Source organism: Vanessa cardui, chromosome 5 (assembly GCF_905220365.1).
Source record: "Vanessa cardui chromosome 5, ilVanCard2.1, whole genome shotgun sequence".
In the NCBI taxonomy this organism is placed as follows: domain Eukaryota; kingdom Metazoa; phylum Arthropoda; class Insecta; order Lepidoptera; family Nymphalidae; genus Vanessa; species Vanessa cardui.
This window is the reverse complement of record NC_061127.1, coordinates 12350137-12366739: the sequence shown is the minus strand read 5'-3', so window position 1 is coordinate 12366739 and position 16603 is coordinate 12350137. Positions and strand designations below refer to the sequence as shown.

At 31.7% G+C, this 16603-nt stretch overlaps 1 protein-coding gene across 3 annotated transcripts in view; it reads right to left on the bottom strand.

Annotated features, from left to right (window-relative positions):
- Positions 1-3299: 3299 nt before the first annotated feature.
- The window catches only part of LOC124530117 (homeobox protein unc-4-like), a 35625-nt gene continuing 22321 nt past the window's right edge, over positions 3300-16603 (bottom strand). The window contains exons 2-4 of one of the 3 annotated variants that reach the window (XM_047104117.1): positions 15484-15656; positions 5944-6083; positions 3300-5477 (exon numbers count right to left, since the gene is read on the bottom strand). In XM_047104117.1, coding sequence (XP_046960073.1) covers positions 4961-5477; positions 5944-6083; positions 15484-15656 — 830 coding nt within the window. In that variant the 3' untranslated portion in view covers positions 3300-4960. The remainder of the gene's footprint in view (positions 5478-5943; positions 6084-15483; positions 15657-16603) is intronic. The other 2 variants (XM_047104118.1, XM_047104119.1) reach the window with 2 other exon arrangements.

Sequence of the window (16603 nt, the reverse complement as noted above, 5' to 3'; positions counted from 1 at the left end):
AAGTAAATAAAAGTCATTAATTTCTCATATGACACAATTATAAAGTATATAATATACTTTAATATTTTATGTAATTAACATTTAACCTTAGATTCGAATCAAATAATGTTAGATCTCTAATCAAAAATCTATATGTAATTCAAACACGCGATTAATCGATTATTATCTCGTTAAATCGATTATTATTATAATGCAAATATCTACTAAAAGTATAATTAGACCGACATATCTGATATCCTCATACTGAAATCAATACTCATGTAGTTATTGATTTCTGATGCTGAAAGGGTATCGAGCCTACGAGCATTGGCATTTCATTTGTTTTTGCAGGTTGAGAGTTAAATCATTTGTATAAAAATATCAAGACGCGTCTAAATCAAAGCATCTTATTCATTTTTATTTAACATTCTACATCACGTGAACTCTTGTAATACTACACAAGAGTATCGTTGTTTATTTTATTTTATTTTATTTGGGAAATAAACAGTACAATAAGTCTTAATATTAATAAATACAAATTAAAGTTGTTGCTCTCGTAAGGTTACCAAGCAATTTATTCTTTGTATTATTATTGATTAAGTTCCCCAAGAACAATAAGTCGTGGTAATCAAATATAATATATTAAATAAGTTGGAAAAAATTGGTCACAAACTGGTCTAATGCTAGTGGCATGTGAGCCAAAGGACAACTTAAAGATGAGTACATGAAATTAAAAAAAATATGTGAATAGACTGGATGAAGAAAGCATAGGTAATGAAAACCTAAAACTTTTAGAGGAGGCCTATACCGCTAAGGGCCTTAAGAGAAAAAAAAAGTATGTATTCTTATGTTTCATTTTTTCATTATTATTATAATCAAGTATAACAGCGTTGATGAGAAAGTTTGTAGAGGTACCTAACCACTTTTAATGACATAGATACTTGTGTGAAGTCTGTAGTAATTTCATAAATTAGTAGCCTAAGTATATGATACTTTTTACAGCAGAGTATACCTTTTTTCCAAAGACAAGGTGTCCAGCAATTCAGTTTTTTGGATTGCAATTACTTCCCCAAAAAACTGTTGTTTTGTTGCGTAATACGGTGCTGTAATCTGGTACTCCCGCGTTGGGGAACACGTTGAACGCGCTGCAATCTTCGATATAAAAAAGTAGGGCATTGTTGTACCGAACGCTGTGCATATTCATGTCGGTAAATGGTATTTTCACAGCGGACGTGTAGTGAAAAACAAGTGCAGTTTTAATAATGTTATATTTTGATTCAATAAGTTACTCGCATAACATACTTTTTACATCTTAATCAATGTGATAATAAATTTACAAATATTCCCGTATCACTTCTCCTTTCTTCTATAGATATAAATAAACTTAATTATTTTGTACCTATCATATTGTTTCCTGCTACAAAATATACATTAGTGTGGTCTACGCTTATTTCTATTACAATAATCCATTACCAAAAAACGCATACAAGTCATTCCTTATTACAATATTACTAATACATATAAAATTATAAATAAAATTTACTTTGTGAAACACACAAATCAAAGTCTTATAGCTAGTCTTTTTGATTTTATTTGACAATTCTAAATTCAATTTTGTTTTTATTTTTTTTATTTAATGTTTGTTTGTGAGGCAAAGGCGTTAAATTTTGAGGTCGAACTTAAGTGCAAGATTTTACTTAATCAGTTACAGATAGGTGACACGTACTTTATTTTTTTTTGTCATATCTTGTTTTGCATATGAAAAGATTTTTTTACTATAAATAAATATATTTATGCTACAGAGCAATAAAACATTGTTTATAAAATAAGACAAATTTATTGGAACGCGATGCATCAGTGTTTATTTAATAATATTAATGTATGTGTGTAATAATTAGTGTTTTTAAATGATTTTACGATTTTACCATTGTTTTGTTTTAATACAATCATTTTTAGGGTTCTGTATAAAATGATAACTATAATATATCAAAATCAACATGAGTGTGTGTGTGTTTATTTTAAATGAAAAAATGTATATTTTATTACATACGTAGATATGATTTCATTGGATGAAATGTATTAGACGTTAAGGCTTGTAATTTTAGATCTGTAACTTTGTATTGAAGAAAGCATAAAGATTTTGACTTGTGTGCATACGTGAGGAACTATAAACAAAAATACAACAATACAACAATAAAAAAAAACAAAAACCAATCAACTTTTTTATGACGTGTATAAAATTTTAACATTCATATTTCGCGCTTTACTATTTAGAAGGAATTTATAAATAATTTACTAATTATAAACTGTAAACTATTTCCTCTAATTAATTGTTTCATTGGATCTTTTATAAATTAGATTTTATGTCAATTTATTTATTTAATTTTGAACATTGTATAACGTTCAACTTTCATTATTCATATTAAATAATCTCTCATTACACAAAGAAAATCGAAGCGAAACGAATCCACAATATAAAATTTAACGCTTGACCCAATGTACCTCAGCAAAGTGACCTTCTATATAAGTTAAATAAAACTTTTGAAATAATAAAGCAAATAAATCCGACGATCCACTAAACACTTAGCGATATAGCGCTATTAAAGTTACTTAAACAGTCGCTTACGCTACAATCCAATCCTCACTATTTAACAAAGCGATATGTAAGATCGTATTTTGATAATATATTAGTACAACATCGTACTATATTTTCGATAGTCGACCGGCCTTTATCAGTGTTGTGAGTAAAAATGGCAATAAAGCGGTCAGCCATATTGTTGCACTAATTGGCGCTTATCGGCGGTCTCGCGTTATACATTAATTACTCATTTTACGACTCGAGACTCTCCTATGCAATCATATTTACGTGGACATTTTTATATAATTTAATTATATCGAAATGTTATTCAGAACAATGAGATTTTAATAGGTTACTCGGGTTAAGTGGAATCGTAGATTAATTTCGAGTTAATGATGTTGTTATAACTTTATAAACATGGAGTTCGATCGTATGTCATCGCGTCACTGTTGACCAAATATATATACTAATATTGTGAATTTGAAAGTAATTCTGTCTGTTACCTTTTTACGCTTAAGCTGCTGAACTGTTTTTTAGCTTGACTTTCGCGAAAGGAGATACCTAGGCTGCTTTTATAATTGTCCTCGGGAGGAGTACAAAGGATTGACAGTTTGAGTGCTAAATGTTTTATAAATATGTTCAGTTATTTGTAAATAAAAACACGAGAATAGAACAATATATATCTATAATAATATTATAAATGTGAAAGTAACTCTATCTCTTTATCTGACGCTCTTTCACGACCAAAACGCTGAACCGATTTTGATGAATTTTGATATGAAGCAAACTTTAACTTTGACAAAGGATATAGGCTACGTTTTGCCTGCCATATGAAAACGAACACCATAAAACACGAGCGAAAAAGCGGACGACTACTAGTGTAAAAGAAAGTTATAGACTGAAAGTTCCACTGTTGAGTAAATAGATAGAATTTTTTTGAGACACTACCATTTTGGTAGAATAAACCACCACCAACCCGCATTGGAACAACGTGGTCGAATATGTTCCACACCTTCTCCTTAATGGAAAAGGACGGCTTATCCCAGCAGTGGGAAATTTACAGGCTGTTACTTTACTTTTTTACACTTTACTTTGCTACCAAAGAGCTGTAATGGGAGTTAGAAATATACTTTCTAAGTATACGAGATCGAAAATGAACTGTTATTCCAGTTTTGAGTTCCACTAAAATAAATCATAACTCGGAGTTATCAGCTTAGCATACAAATTGAAATCAACGGATTGCTTTGCGTTTCATATTTACTTGTAACACCGTCGACCGGTTCTGTTTGCTCGGAATTTATTTCACTTACACATCAGCAGGTGTTCTTTGACGACATGGAGAGTGCAGTAGCAAAAACTTTATTTAGCGAATATAAAAGGACAATTTATTAAGTTTGTAAAGTGGTAAAGTGGGGCGTGTAAGAAATTACATTGTAATGCCGGCAATTAGGTTAATTGCTCGCCTCGCTTGTGATGGAACAAAGTTACTTAATTTTCTGTTAAATGTCCGCTATTTGCACAGACAATAAATGAGATAAAAGCTGAATGAATAAAAAAAATATTTCTTGAATATATATGTGTATGAAAACATTATCAATAATATGATGTTGTTGCTTAAAACACTAAAAATGACATTAGTAATACCTCATACACAACCTTTGTTAAGTCAAACCGAAGAAAACGGGCTTACAGCGATCAACAGTTGAGTTACATGTTACTTATTTGTGTTATATTAAGTGTACTCAATTAAAATCTGGAAAATTACACAATACATCTGCTTTAAGTTTTAAGAAGGATTATTTTTTATAAGTACAAAGCCAAATTTGTGTAATTTTAAACACCGAAAATGTGAAACCTTTTAGGTTATGTTAATACTTTAGCCACAATTATAGTAAGATTAAAAAATAAAATAGTAATGCTTCTTTTTAATCTGTATTTTAAAGAAATCTTGGAAAACTATTTTCATTATTTGATTTACTTCCGAATAGTACAGGATCTAAAGTTAAGCGAGATCGATATTTAATGTAGAGAAAGTTCGTTAAACTTGTCATTTTTCAATAAATATACATGTGAAAATAAAATAGTAAATGATTAACAAATATTTAGATATTCTTTTTGTATTATTGCCCCACGATGAATAAAATAATATATTAACAAGACGAAAATAAATATAAAATTACTATTTACACTACTAACTATATAATACAAATCCTACCTAATATTCACAAAGGGATATGTAAACTGGTACCTATAAGTCTTAACCGAAGCTGATTACAACTAATGATAATAGTTCATTAATATTAAAGCAAAGGAACATTTCACGAAATGCCAGTGTTTAAGTCTGTGAAAGAAAAGTTACATCCGGAAGCCTCCCTAGGCGTACTTATTCTAGAAAAGTCATTTTCACGTGTTAAGGAGGGATTCTATACTGAACGGATTGTGTTTTCTTGTTCCCCCGTTTTTGGAAAGGTCCTGTTCGGTATTCGAACTGCCGCTCAGGTCTAAGGATACCGCTCTGCCAGAGTCGAAATCGAATTTGTCGAAGTTGCTAGCAGCTGTGCTGAACTGCTTGAAGAAAGACGACTGAGGGTCGGGTAGGGGGCTGAAGTTTCTTGCTGAGTGACCGTCGGAAGTGGAACTATCTGAATTATTGATAGCATCAGTTCCAGACGGTGCGCGAAGTCTTCCAGACAGTGAAAAGTCTTCTGGTCCGGAATCGTGACAGGAATCGCCGCCGACTACATCGATCATGCATTCTTCTCCTTCGATTTCTCCATCAGAATCCGAATAGAGACCACTGTTTCTGTGCTGCGCCAAGTATTCCGCCTTCAAAGCTTCGAGGTCCACTGCGATGCCCTTAGCACGCAGCTTCCTCGCTTGACGCTCTAATGCCTTTGCCAGCTTCTTTCTTCTTCTCGCCCTGTTGGAAATTGTAGGGCCTAATTAGTATAGAACCTTATTTTAGAGAGATAGAAGTCGATAGAAAAGTAAACAAGCTTTATTATATACTTTATTTAATAATCATAATGTGTTCTTTGTAAAGCTATGTTTATCGAATATATTAAGAATACCCTATAAACCTTAAGATAGGCATCTTTGAGGATTTACATCTAAAATTGCAATGCAATATAATTTATTAATAGTCTTTACTGGCAGAGCTTTACACATAAAGCAGTAACGTATTTTGTGGCTGATATTAAACTACGTTAATATTCCATCAGTCTACATACAATGAACAATAATGTCATATGATGATCATACTGAGATGATCGTATAATAATTATTCTGTCTGATAAACTTGTCAATTTATTATTTCAATCAGTTTGTCTATAATGTCGGATTTTTTTCTAAGCTTTCCTTAGAGGTTTGGCCTGTAATCTGCTCACCTCTCGCGAGCTCTCAGCTCGTGTGGTGGGATGGGCTCCCCAGAACAGGATTGCGGGTGCGCGTTGTGGGCAGGCCGCCCCGGGCCCTTCTTTGTATGTTCCTTCTTGCGCCATTTTGCGCGACGGTTTTGGAACCACACCTGTGGAGATGAAACAAGATTAGATAATGAAATTAACAAGTATCTTAACGAAAATTTCAAAAACAATTTTCATCCGAAATTCGGTTTTGGAACCACACCTGTGGAGATGAAACAAGATTAGATATTGTAATTAACAAGTATCTTAACGTTCAAAAACAATATTCATCTGTAGTTCCGTAATTAACAACCGAATTTATACATTTACATAGTTTAGACAAGTATTATTCATATACATATAAAAAGAAGATTGATTTATTAATACGCGATATTTAAATTATTACCAACATTTTTAATGCGTTAAATTTGCTAAGCGTTTTTGGATTCGCTTAATTGTTTTGCTATTTTAAATTTATGTAACTGAAAAATCCAACACATACAATAAATTACACATAATATATTCTATAAATAATTAATTATCTATAAACAGGCTTAGGCCCACCTGGGTAGCGCCTAGCACCTACTTATCAGATATTTTGCCGATAAACAGCAATAAAAAGTACTACTGTGTTCCGGTTTGAAGAGTCAGTATAATTAAATGGGCAAGCGACATAACACCTTCATTTCCAAGGTTGGCTGCGCATTGGGCGTGCAAGAAATGGTTGATATTTCTTATAGCGCCAATGTTTGTAGGCAATGACCAATTACCAAAACAAATCGCAAGCTCGAATACAATAATTTCATTACGAATTATGTTATTTACAATTCTGACATATTTATAAATTGTCTCTGTATAAAAATAGAACTATTAATTTAACATCTAAGGATTCCACTGACAATAATTACGGAAAAGATCATATTTTATAATAAACTCAATTTATTTTCATAAGAGTCGTTTATCTTATGCCCTTTTATACTTAGGCTATCATTAAATTGCCTTTAGCTATGAGAAATATAATAACTCTATAAATAATATAATTTCAGTTTATAATTAAGGATATTTATCTACTCTTTTTAAATTATAAAAGGTTTATATAATGAAGAAATTAAAATTTATTTACCAGTTATTACGAGTAATACGGATATTACTAAGGGGGAGTGTAATTATGTAATTAATTGTGATATTCTATTTTTAAATGTACTTTTGATAGTATCCTGTCAAATTGCATTTATCTTATTATAAATATAGTTTTATACATTTTTTGAAACAATAAATAGCTTTCTAGAAAGTGTTATATTACTTTTTTGCATTGCATTTATGAATCTAAGTATATATTTCTTTTAAAACTGACAAATGAACACAGTTTTCTTTATAATATAAATAATAGTTTTACAAACAGAGATTATAAAACTACTAACATATTTAGAGTTAGTTATCGTAACGTTAATTTGAATGATTGGTCGAAATTCCTTTTATGAAACATCTTTAGGTATTATGATAAATAAAATAAGAAAGGTATTTTTAAATTAAAATAAATTAATTAGTACGTTTTAAAAACGGTACCGAGAATAATTGTCAAAAACCTTATAATATTTTATATATGTAGTTAGTAATAGATATATTATTTATTTTTTGTATTGTGCATAAAAACTGTTAGATATTAAATAAAATGAGCATTATATTGGTTAAACATCGTTAACCGATTATTTTAAGCATAAACTTATTGAAATTCTAAATGAATAATTAAAAATACAAGAATCGGTAGCTATATGAAGACGTTTATAAGGCATGTTTTCGTTAAATAACCTTTGTCGGTGCATCGGCGCATGCGCAGGCACGTCCGACTCGTATTTTCGCATCAGCCCGTACGCTTTATGTCTCAATTGATAGCTGTCTCGTGAATTCTTTTGTGCGTTTTATTTATTACGAGAAAGCATTTTCAATCATTTATAATTCAATTCAATTCTCATCTTAATAACCTTTAATAATGGTATTGCTATTAAAATAATTGATTGTAAATGAATAAAAATAAAACGTCGCCATAAAAGTAATATTGCACGATGGATATGTCAAGGGAAATCTCTTTATCACATCGCGCATTCTATAGTTCTGTGTTCCGATCGAATATTAAATAAATAAAATAAAACATTTTATTATCTCTGATTGCAATGAAAGATGAACAATTGACAATCTATACGAGTGTTATAAAGGCGAAAGTAACTCTGTTTTTTACGCTTTCATGGGCAAAGCTCTGAACCACATGATGCTTATGACATTCCTTATTAAGCAAGCCAACCCCAAGGAAGAATTATGTCCTATATGTTTTGTACCTAAAGTCCCCTTCTTTAGGTTTTGTGGTAGTTATTTTCAATGAAAGTGATATATAACATTCAAAATATTACTCTGTTTTTTAAATTAGCTTACTATAACGAATTTATATATCAAATTCAAAGCCAAATGAAATCGATACAAACACAAAGATTTGACATTTTTGCGTACACTTAGAGGTTAGATGTTTTCACATATCCAAGAGCGTTGACCTCGGTCATTGGTCCTGTCAACGTTAAACTTTTATGCATTTTGAGAAGAAAAGGATCTTGACGGATAGACAGACAGATAGACAGACGGGCAATGAAGTGATCTCGTGAGAGTTTATTTTTTCCTTTATAGGTACGGATCCCTAAAACGAAATTGATCTTTTTGGTATGACATGATAAAGAAATAATTCTCATGCTTTCACCAGCAGATTTAAAATCAAAGGAAACTAAAGATATAAGTTGTTTTTGTTTTCCTTACAGTAATCTTAATAAGTAAATAAAACTGTATACTTGTACGTTTATTGTCCATGCTTTTCTAAGTCAAAGATTTGTGATGAAGTATACCTATATACACCAAAGGTCACTGGTCCAAATATAATCAGATATTTTTCTGTAGTGGGTACTCTTATTCTGTCGCGCATAGCCTGGGCGAGTAGCTAGTTAATATATAATTTCATCCACGTGTAGTCACACTTAAAAGTCAATTAAAAGTGCATAGTTTCAAACAATAGGCTTCACAAATGAACAATGGCCAAAACAATTCAGTTTTCACGAGAAAAATATTTTTATACTCGATATTGAAACGAATATATTCTATAAATACGCTTTTATTATTTTAGAAATTCATTTTAGTCATTTATTACAGGGAGCATGTAATTATTATTTTCAATGCACTATTTATAGCTATTAAGATAAGTAATCATTACCGACACGCTATACTCGGTAGCCATTAGTTATTTAAAAATAATTTAAAAGAATATAATAGTCTTGGACATAAGCATTATTTTTAAAAATAAGCAAGCTTAATTGGCTTACGCGTCTAGCTAAGGCGAAGATAGATCGATAGCAGCTTATGTGTGTTTATACCTACATACACAGATACATATAATAAAGGGACATCTTGACAGATAAATTAATATTAAATACAATTTAAAAAAATGTTGTTTCTTAACGAAGTAAATTTTCCATTGACGGGTATTTTTTTGAAGCTTTTTATATTTTCTTTCATCGCACATCATGAAACGAATTATAAATACAAAGTAAGCACATTATCAGTAGTGCTCGGCTGGGTTTGAATTCAGATTAATTGGTTAAGATTAACACCTAACCACTGGAACACCACAACTTGTAACTGATGTAAAAATATTTTACTTATAACATCGATGTATAGATAAATAACGGTATAATAATTCTAAGTATTAAAGTATTACATTTGTTATGTAATATATAACATGTAATATCTAATACATAGAGTTCTTTATGTTCATTATCAATAGTATTATAAGAGTACATAAGCCGAGTTTTTAATTAACCCCGAAGTCAGGCTCAAATCGAAATACATTGATTACGGAATAGAATCCGAACGGGCGGCGGTAATGGGTCTGCTCGTTTCCCTTAATGACCACCTACCACCTAGGGGGGATCTCCCGCAAACTTGCTTGTTTTGGCAATGTGGTTGATACGAATTCGTTGGGTTATATATTTCGGAGTAAAACTGTTGTTTATACTTCTAGTAATGACCATGTTTTGCTATATTTATAATTCTTTATTAAATGAAATACTTTTCAACGAAGATTATAATTATACGAAAAGATGCTTACAAACATCGTAATAAATAGTGTTGCCTCTTGTCATTTCCAGACTAATGCTTACATATTGGCTAAAATGGCATAGAGATACAAATCTACTTCGAAAAAGGTATGAGACCGTTTTTAAAGATAAATAAATAATATTATCCGTGAATCAAGAATCACTATATTATAAATTAAAATTTGGTCTCCTAACTATGACAAGTAGCTCAGGCACACAAACGCAAGTGTATAGAATTGTGACACTTCGAAACACAGAAGTAATTGTCATCGTTCACAATCAAGACCCTCGCTCAATTGTTGAGACCAAAAAAAATCTCTTCCCCAGTGCCTACTTGTCAACTTACGTACAATTGCCTACTTACGCAAACCAAACAAATTCATACGAAAACCATTCGTGAAAATCGTATTGTGTCCGCAATTGGCGCCTTTCCCCTAAGTCGGTGTAAATAAGAGTAGCGTCGATACATTGACTTGTATTTAGGTATCTTCCCCTACTAGGAGGGCAGGGGAAATATTCCCTTTTATCCTCAACGTTTGCGGTCGGAGCTATGAAAATGTCACGGCCTTTTTATACGAATTATTCAACCTCCACAACGCTAACGTCCGCTTCGAAGCGTATTTCGTTTTGATTTTTTTATTCGTAAGATTATTTGTGAATTATTACAAAAAATTCGAATTAAACGTTTTATTTTTTTCTTGTTTACTTTTTAATTTTATGCATTTTCAAGAAAATGGTAGCCAGTAATTTAATTCATATCACGTTGTCTGAATAACTCGAGGCGTCGCTAGGGTTGGTAATTTTTCAAATTCATAAATAAAACAATAAATGAAACTGAACATCTTCCATCAAGTTATATTATTTGTAGTAAATGACGTTTCATATATTATTTATCGTTATAACGAGCTGTCGACGTTAAAATAGCGTCTCATTTCGAGTCGTAATTACATTAAATCACTTTCTAACGAAGTTCGATTTGTTTGTCATTGAATATAATATTAATGTTCAATATTTTACACTTTAAGAGGCAACCCTGATATTTCCTCGTGTCTATCTTTTACCGCTAAGCCTAGGGCGGTAAAGGCGGCACGCGTTAGATACTGTAGAGCGAGACAAGGGTATCAGAAAAAACAAGTTAGAGAGAGACAAGGAGATGTCCTTAAATTTTATATTCTATCCGCATTTTGTCGCCTAAGCGTTCCATTTAGTGTGCCATATTTAAACCTCGCGCATTTTCTTTTTCTTGTCAGCCAAGCGAAGAATGTAACGCAATTTTCTTTTTTTTTACTTCAGGTTTCTACCCGCGCCGATGTGTGCGGAATACTGATGTGTGCGTACGACCGCCGAGGCTCAGTTAGGGAATGAAATTGGCATATAAATGTAAATTTTATGCTATGAATTTTAAAATGAAGTCGATACTTCCTCTCTTACCGCAGAGCGGGTGAGCCGTTTTCGCAAGTTTTACGTTTGCCAGGGATAAAATTAGATTAGAATTTGCTATTTAGGTAACGAATGGCGTTTTAACGGTGTGCGTGGAACACTTGCTTAGGGGTTGATAACTTTAAATCTACCGCGACAGACACAAAAAAACTTTATTATACATGTTTTATATTACAAACAATTAAAACATAACCAACACAAGCTGTTATTTTATTCCATTAAATTCGAATATCTGCTCTTTTATATCAACTGAAATACATAGAGTTAAAAATAAAACATAATCCAAAGTTAAATTCACAAATGTCGCTGCTTGAACGAGGGAAGGAAAAAGAGAAATCAAGAAGAAGAAAAAATCCACTTTACAGACGCAAACAAGTCACTTAAAGTTTATTGAGCTGTAATCGAATTGTGACGTCCCTGCACCGCGTTTCAGTCGGAGCGCGCGATCTATACCCATCCTTATCTGACCCGACCATTTAAATCTATGCTATTCAATCGTGCCGTCTCGCTCGCGTCCCAGGGGTGCCGCCGAGATGGCAATCTTTTGATTTATACCAACTATTAGGAGTGGTGCGGCATAGTCTGTCTTTTGAAACGAGATTCACTGCGATAAACGTAGGATACAATCGACGTTAGTACTGATTATAGAAATAGATTCATTCCTGTTCCTCTGGGGAAATTTGTTCACTTTACTGTATTGTGACCCTTAGGTTCGAACTCTATTGAGGATGGTTTCATGATATTTACTACCATATCGAAATGTGTTCCATATTTGCTCTTACAGAATAAAATTAAGTGTACATAAATATAGGTCTTCATAAACTCGTCTGTACTGTTAAGGTACAGTAATAGGGTGCTGCATCCACATAGGTAATTATGGTTAATGCTTTCAATGTACATTCATTCGGTTCTTTTATTTTTATAACAGTTTTAGTCCATAAAAATAAATTAGCAATTATGTTTAACAAGAACACATACAGCCTGTATATATTCTTAATAAAATAAACTTATTTTTTTCTCAATAATTCGCATAATAATTAATATTAAAAAATATATATATTATCATTATGGTATTGAAAGTTGCTCTATTATAAATTAAATTAAGATTAGCGGTCAACTTAGTATGTATTATACATACCGAACGTTGTATGAAACAGTGTCTATTGAAAGGTATAATAACCAAAATTGTCTATAATATCGTCCGGTGAACCTTAGGTAAAAAGTCGACGTCCCTGAAGGCCGCTTAGACCGGGGGGTATTGGGAAAACGAAAATAGCCCCTCATTTATATTGAACGGGAAGTTAGGCATACACACTGCAGCGCACTACCATGCTCCTTATAAAATATTACAGCTTTTACGATTTTGTATGATAGTGCAGTTAATTTATCGGTTTTAATGTGAATTAAATCTAGTCAGTTTTATTTTTTAATTGAAAGACGAATCTAATGAAAAACGTTTTGAATTCAGTGATAACCAGTTGTCTTTATCGATTACAAATATATACAAAGTACTATAATTTCCTAGAAGGAACTTTGCACTCCTTTTCGGCTCACAAGCCTAGCACCATATTTTCAATGGTTATAGCATTATTATTTAGCTTTCTACGGTCTATGGACTCATATTGGAAGTTGTTTGTATTTTTCACAAAACTAGTATTAGTGGATACTTAGTGTGAACCTGTCTGTCTAGCAAATAAATTAAAAAGGAGAAGAAAATAATAGAGATTTTTTGCAAAATCTAGTTCAAAAACTTAATTCACAATTATAATAACTTCACTTTTTTTTTAACTTTAATGGATCTAGTACAGGCTTTACATCGCATTTGTCAATTATTCTATCGTCAAACGGTAATAAATTGTATGGCTATTTTCCAATATAAAGGGTGAAAAGCTAGTGCAAGCCAGTGCTATTATAAGCACGAGAGATATAATCAATAAAGTTTGTTTCGTACCATTAACTGAAAAAAAATATAACATGGATTTCGAAACACTTGTGAATAGTAAATAATTTGCCACTAAAATGTTATTGTTAATCTTTTAAATTAGTTTTTGCTAGTAAGCATTAACAAAACGCTTCTAATTGTCACATAGTACGAGTGCGTCTCGTTAGTGCTATTATTTGAGTAGCAAAACTATACATATAACTTTTTTTTCTGCTGGCAAATAAATAGTACAAAATCATTTCTTTTCTCCCAATATTTTATCGTTATACGTTTTTATTCGTCCTAGTCAAGATTTCGCTCCGTTTTATTATTCATACAGAAATTTCATGGATCATTGAAGGGGTCAATCTAATCGTTAGAATGGTAAGGCATTTTAATACATTTTTATGACAGTTGAAACTAACCAATAAAGTATATATGACATGCTGTTTTATTCTTAAACCACATATGGCATTCGTATATTTGTTGTTGTTGTTTATTTTTATTTATATATAAAATATTAAAAGAATATTTTTGGTTTGACTTAATTGTATGATCAATGCTGGTGACTAATTTTAAGAATAATAAAAACTAATGTATTTTGACAGGCCTTATATAAAATATTATATCTCTAGTAATTACACTATCTCTTTAAATATTCAAGGTAACCCTTATAAAACCGTATTGCGGTTAAAAATTGGGTGGAACACAAGCCCTATAATAAATTTAGATAATTATAAAATGATACAAAAGAGCGCTTCGAACGGTCTTGCTTAGCCATGCGTGTTTTATAAGTACATCCTATTAAAGCAGATTATAATTTATATCGACATTTAAATTCCTAACGCGTTACATTGTTTTACTCTCTTATTACAATATAGGTTAGGTAATTAAAATTTAGACATTTTACTGTCAAGGGTATATACGGAGCTTTATATATTACTAGCAACCCGGCCCGGCTTCGCACGGGCACTTTATATGTATCGTTATATTATGATCAAATTAAATAAAATCGTTATAAATTGTAGTCATTGTGTCATTCTGCGTATCACCTATATTAATGTAAAATTTCATCTAAATCCGTTAAATAGTTTTTTTCGGGAAGGAGTAACAAACATAAATACATCCATTCTCACAAACTTGCACATTTATAATATTAAGTTTGGCAAAGTTTTTATTTCATAATACCAAGTTCTCGTCCAAGGAATCCAGTAATGGTTAAACAGAAAGAACAAGAAGAAGGGGCTTAAAAAAATGAGTGTGTAGGTGCAATTTGAAATAAAATACTTTCCAATGAATATAAATTCTTAATGTCCTGAAAATCGTAAACTCTAACATTAGGTGTGAAGCGAATTAAGACGTTGCGCGTAACAGCCAGCTATTACAGCTTTCGCCACAGACTAAAAATATTTAATAACCACGCGATAATAAACTGTAACTACTGGACAGTTAAAGTGTTTATGGACATGGCGAGAAAATTGGTTCTAATTTTAAATAATAATCGAGTGGATTCGTCTTTCTGAAGAAAAATTGAGAAAATATATAAACCTAAGTTTATAATAGATAACTGAAGTTCATAATACTTATTGTTTGTGAAAAAAATGTTTGATATTACTTTGCCAGATTTTCAGGAAAAATAAATTTTAATCTTTGGGACAAACAACCAATATTTAATAGTACAAATTAATCCAAAACAGTGCAGTATCTTTTTCTCAGTTTTTTCGCTGATTTTCTTTTTATATTTGGTTTAGGTATGAACTAGCTTTAGTCTTCATTTTAACACGAACATGGAGTAGACACATACAAATCATGCAAAAAAATACCAATGATTTCCTTAAACTTTTAGCAAATATGTGATTACTTACGAGGTTTATTTTATTTATTTGTTAAGTTAACAACAATTGTTGACAATGACCAATATACAATTTTTTTAAGAAACGTCTAGGTTGGGGTCGTGATTACGAAGTGTTCGACATGTCTCCGGGATATGTCGAGAATTCCACGATAAATAATGTAAGAGACATAAAGACTTACCGCTACCCTGCTCTCCTTAAGGTCCAAGCGCATCGCCAGCGCCTCCCTCATGAATACGTCCGGGTAGTGCGACGCAAGGAACGCACGCTCCAACTCCTCGAGTTGCCAGGAGTTAAAGTTGGTCCTTGACCGTCTCCGCTTCCCGCTGTCACCGTCATCATCACCAACACCACCTGAATGAAGAATATTACGATAAATATTTTTCTAATATCGACTGCGTACAACAATACAAAATGGCTAAACGTATACAACGAAATTTTTCCATAAATGTAATATATGACATTTATATTTTTTTTTCTCTGTACCTATTTGTCCGTAAGTAACGATCACATTTAATTTATATAGTGTGGTTCGGTTCAGTTATAATCGTCGCACTTGCGTCGCAATTCTCCTCAAAATAAAGGTAAAGTTGAAAAATATAAACTGATTAATTAATGAAAGTAATATAAATCAAAATCTAAATTAGACCAATTCAATTTATCATAGATATAACATCGTTGCGTTCAATAGTTCCTTCATTGAAAACGATAAAGTTAAATATTTTATTGCCATAAAGCCAAATGCGTAACGAAAGCTAAAATATTTCCAATCATAGCAGCTTAGTATTGAAATGAGCAACACAATCGTAAAAGACACCGGCTTTAGCATTGACCATTTAGACAATCCTTTGGCCGTTAAAATAAAGCCGCGACCGGGGGCTCATAAAAAAGAGATAATCTCCAACAAAGCGTCAGAACAAGTTTCTGAAAATAGAATATAATTTCTAATTTTCTCTCGGTGATTTTAATTAAAAATGGTCCCTAGAGAGAGAGACGGCTACAACGCTCGTAGCAGGGGTTGGAAAGGGACGACGGTAAATTACTCGCTCTGTCTTTAAATCTAAATAAATTAGAAGTGATTAAAAGGAACACGCTTCTGTTGCGCTGAACACGTCGTTATATCGTACCTTTTAATTTATTAAGCCGCTTTAAAGAGTATCATCGGTTTATGAAAACGACTTTATACTAATTACTTAAAATAAATGTACAATTCGAAAACTACAAAGAAAATTATAGCAACCGCCGTAAGTCGTACAAATGTAAGTTGCCAACTAGATCAATGAGTTATGTAGTCGCCTTAA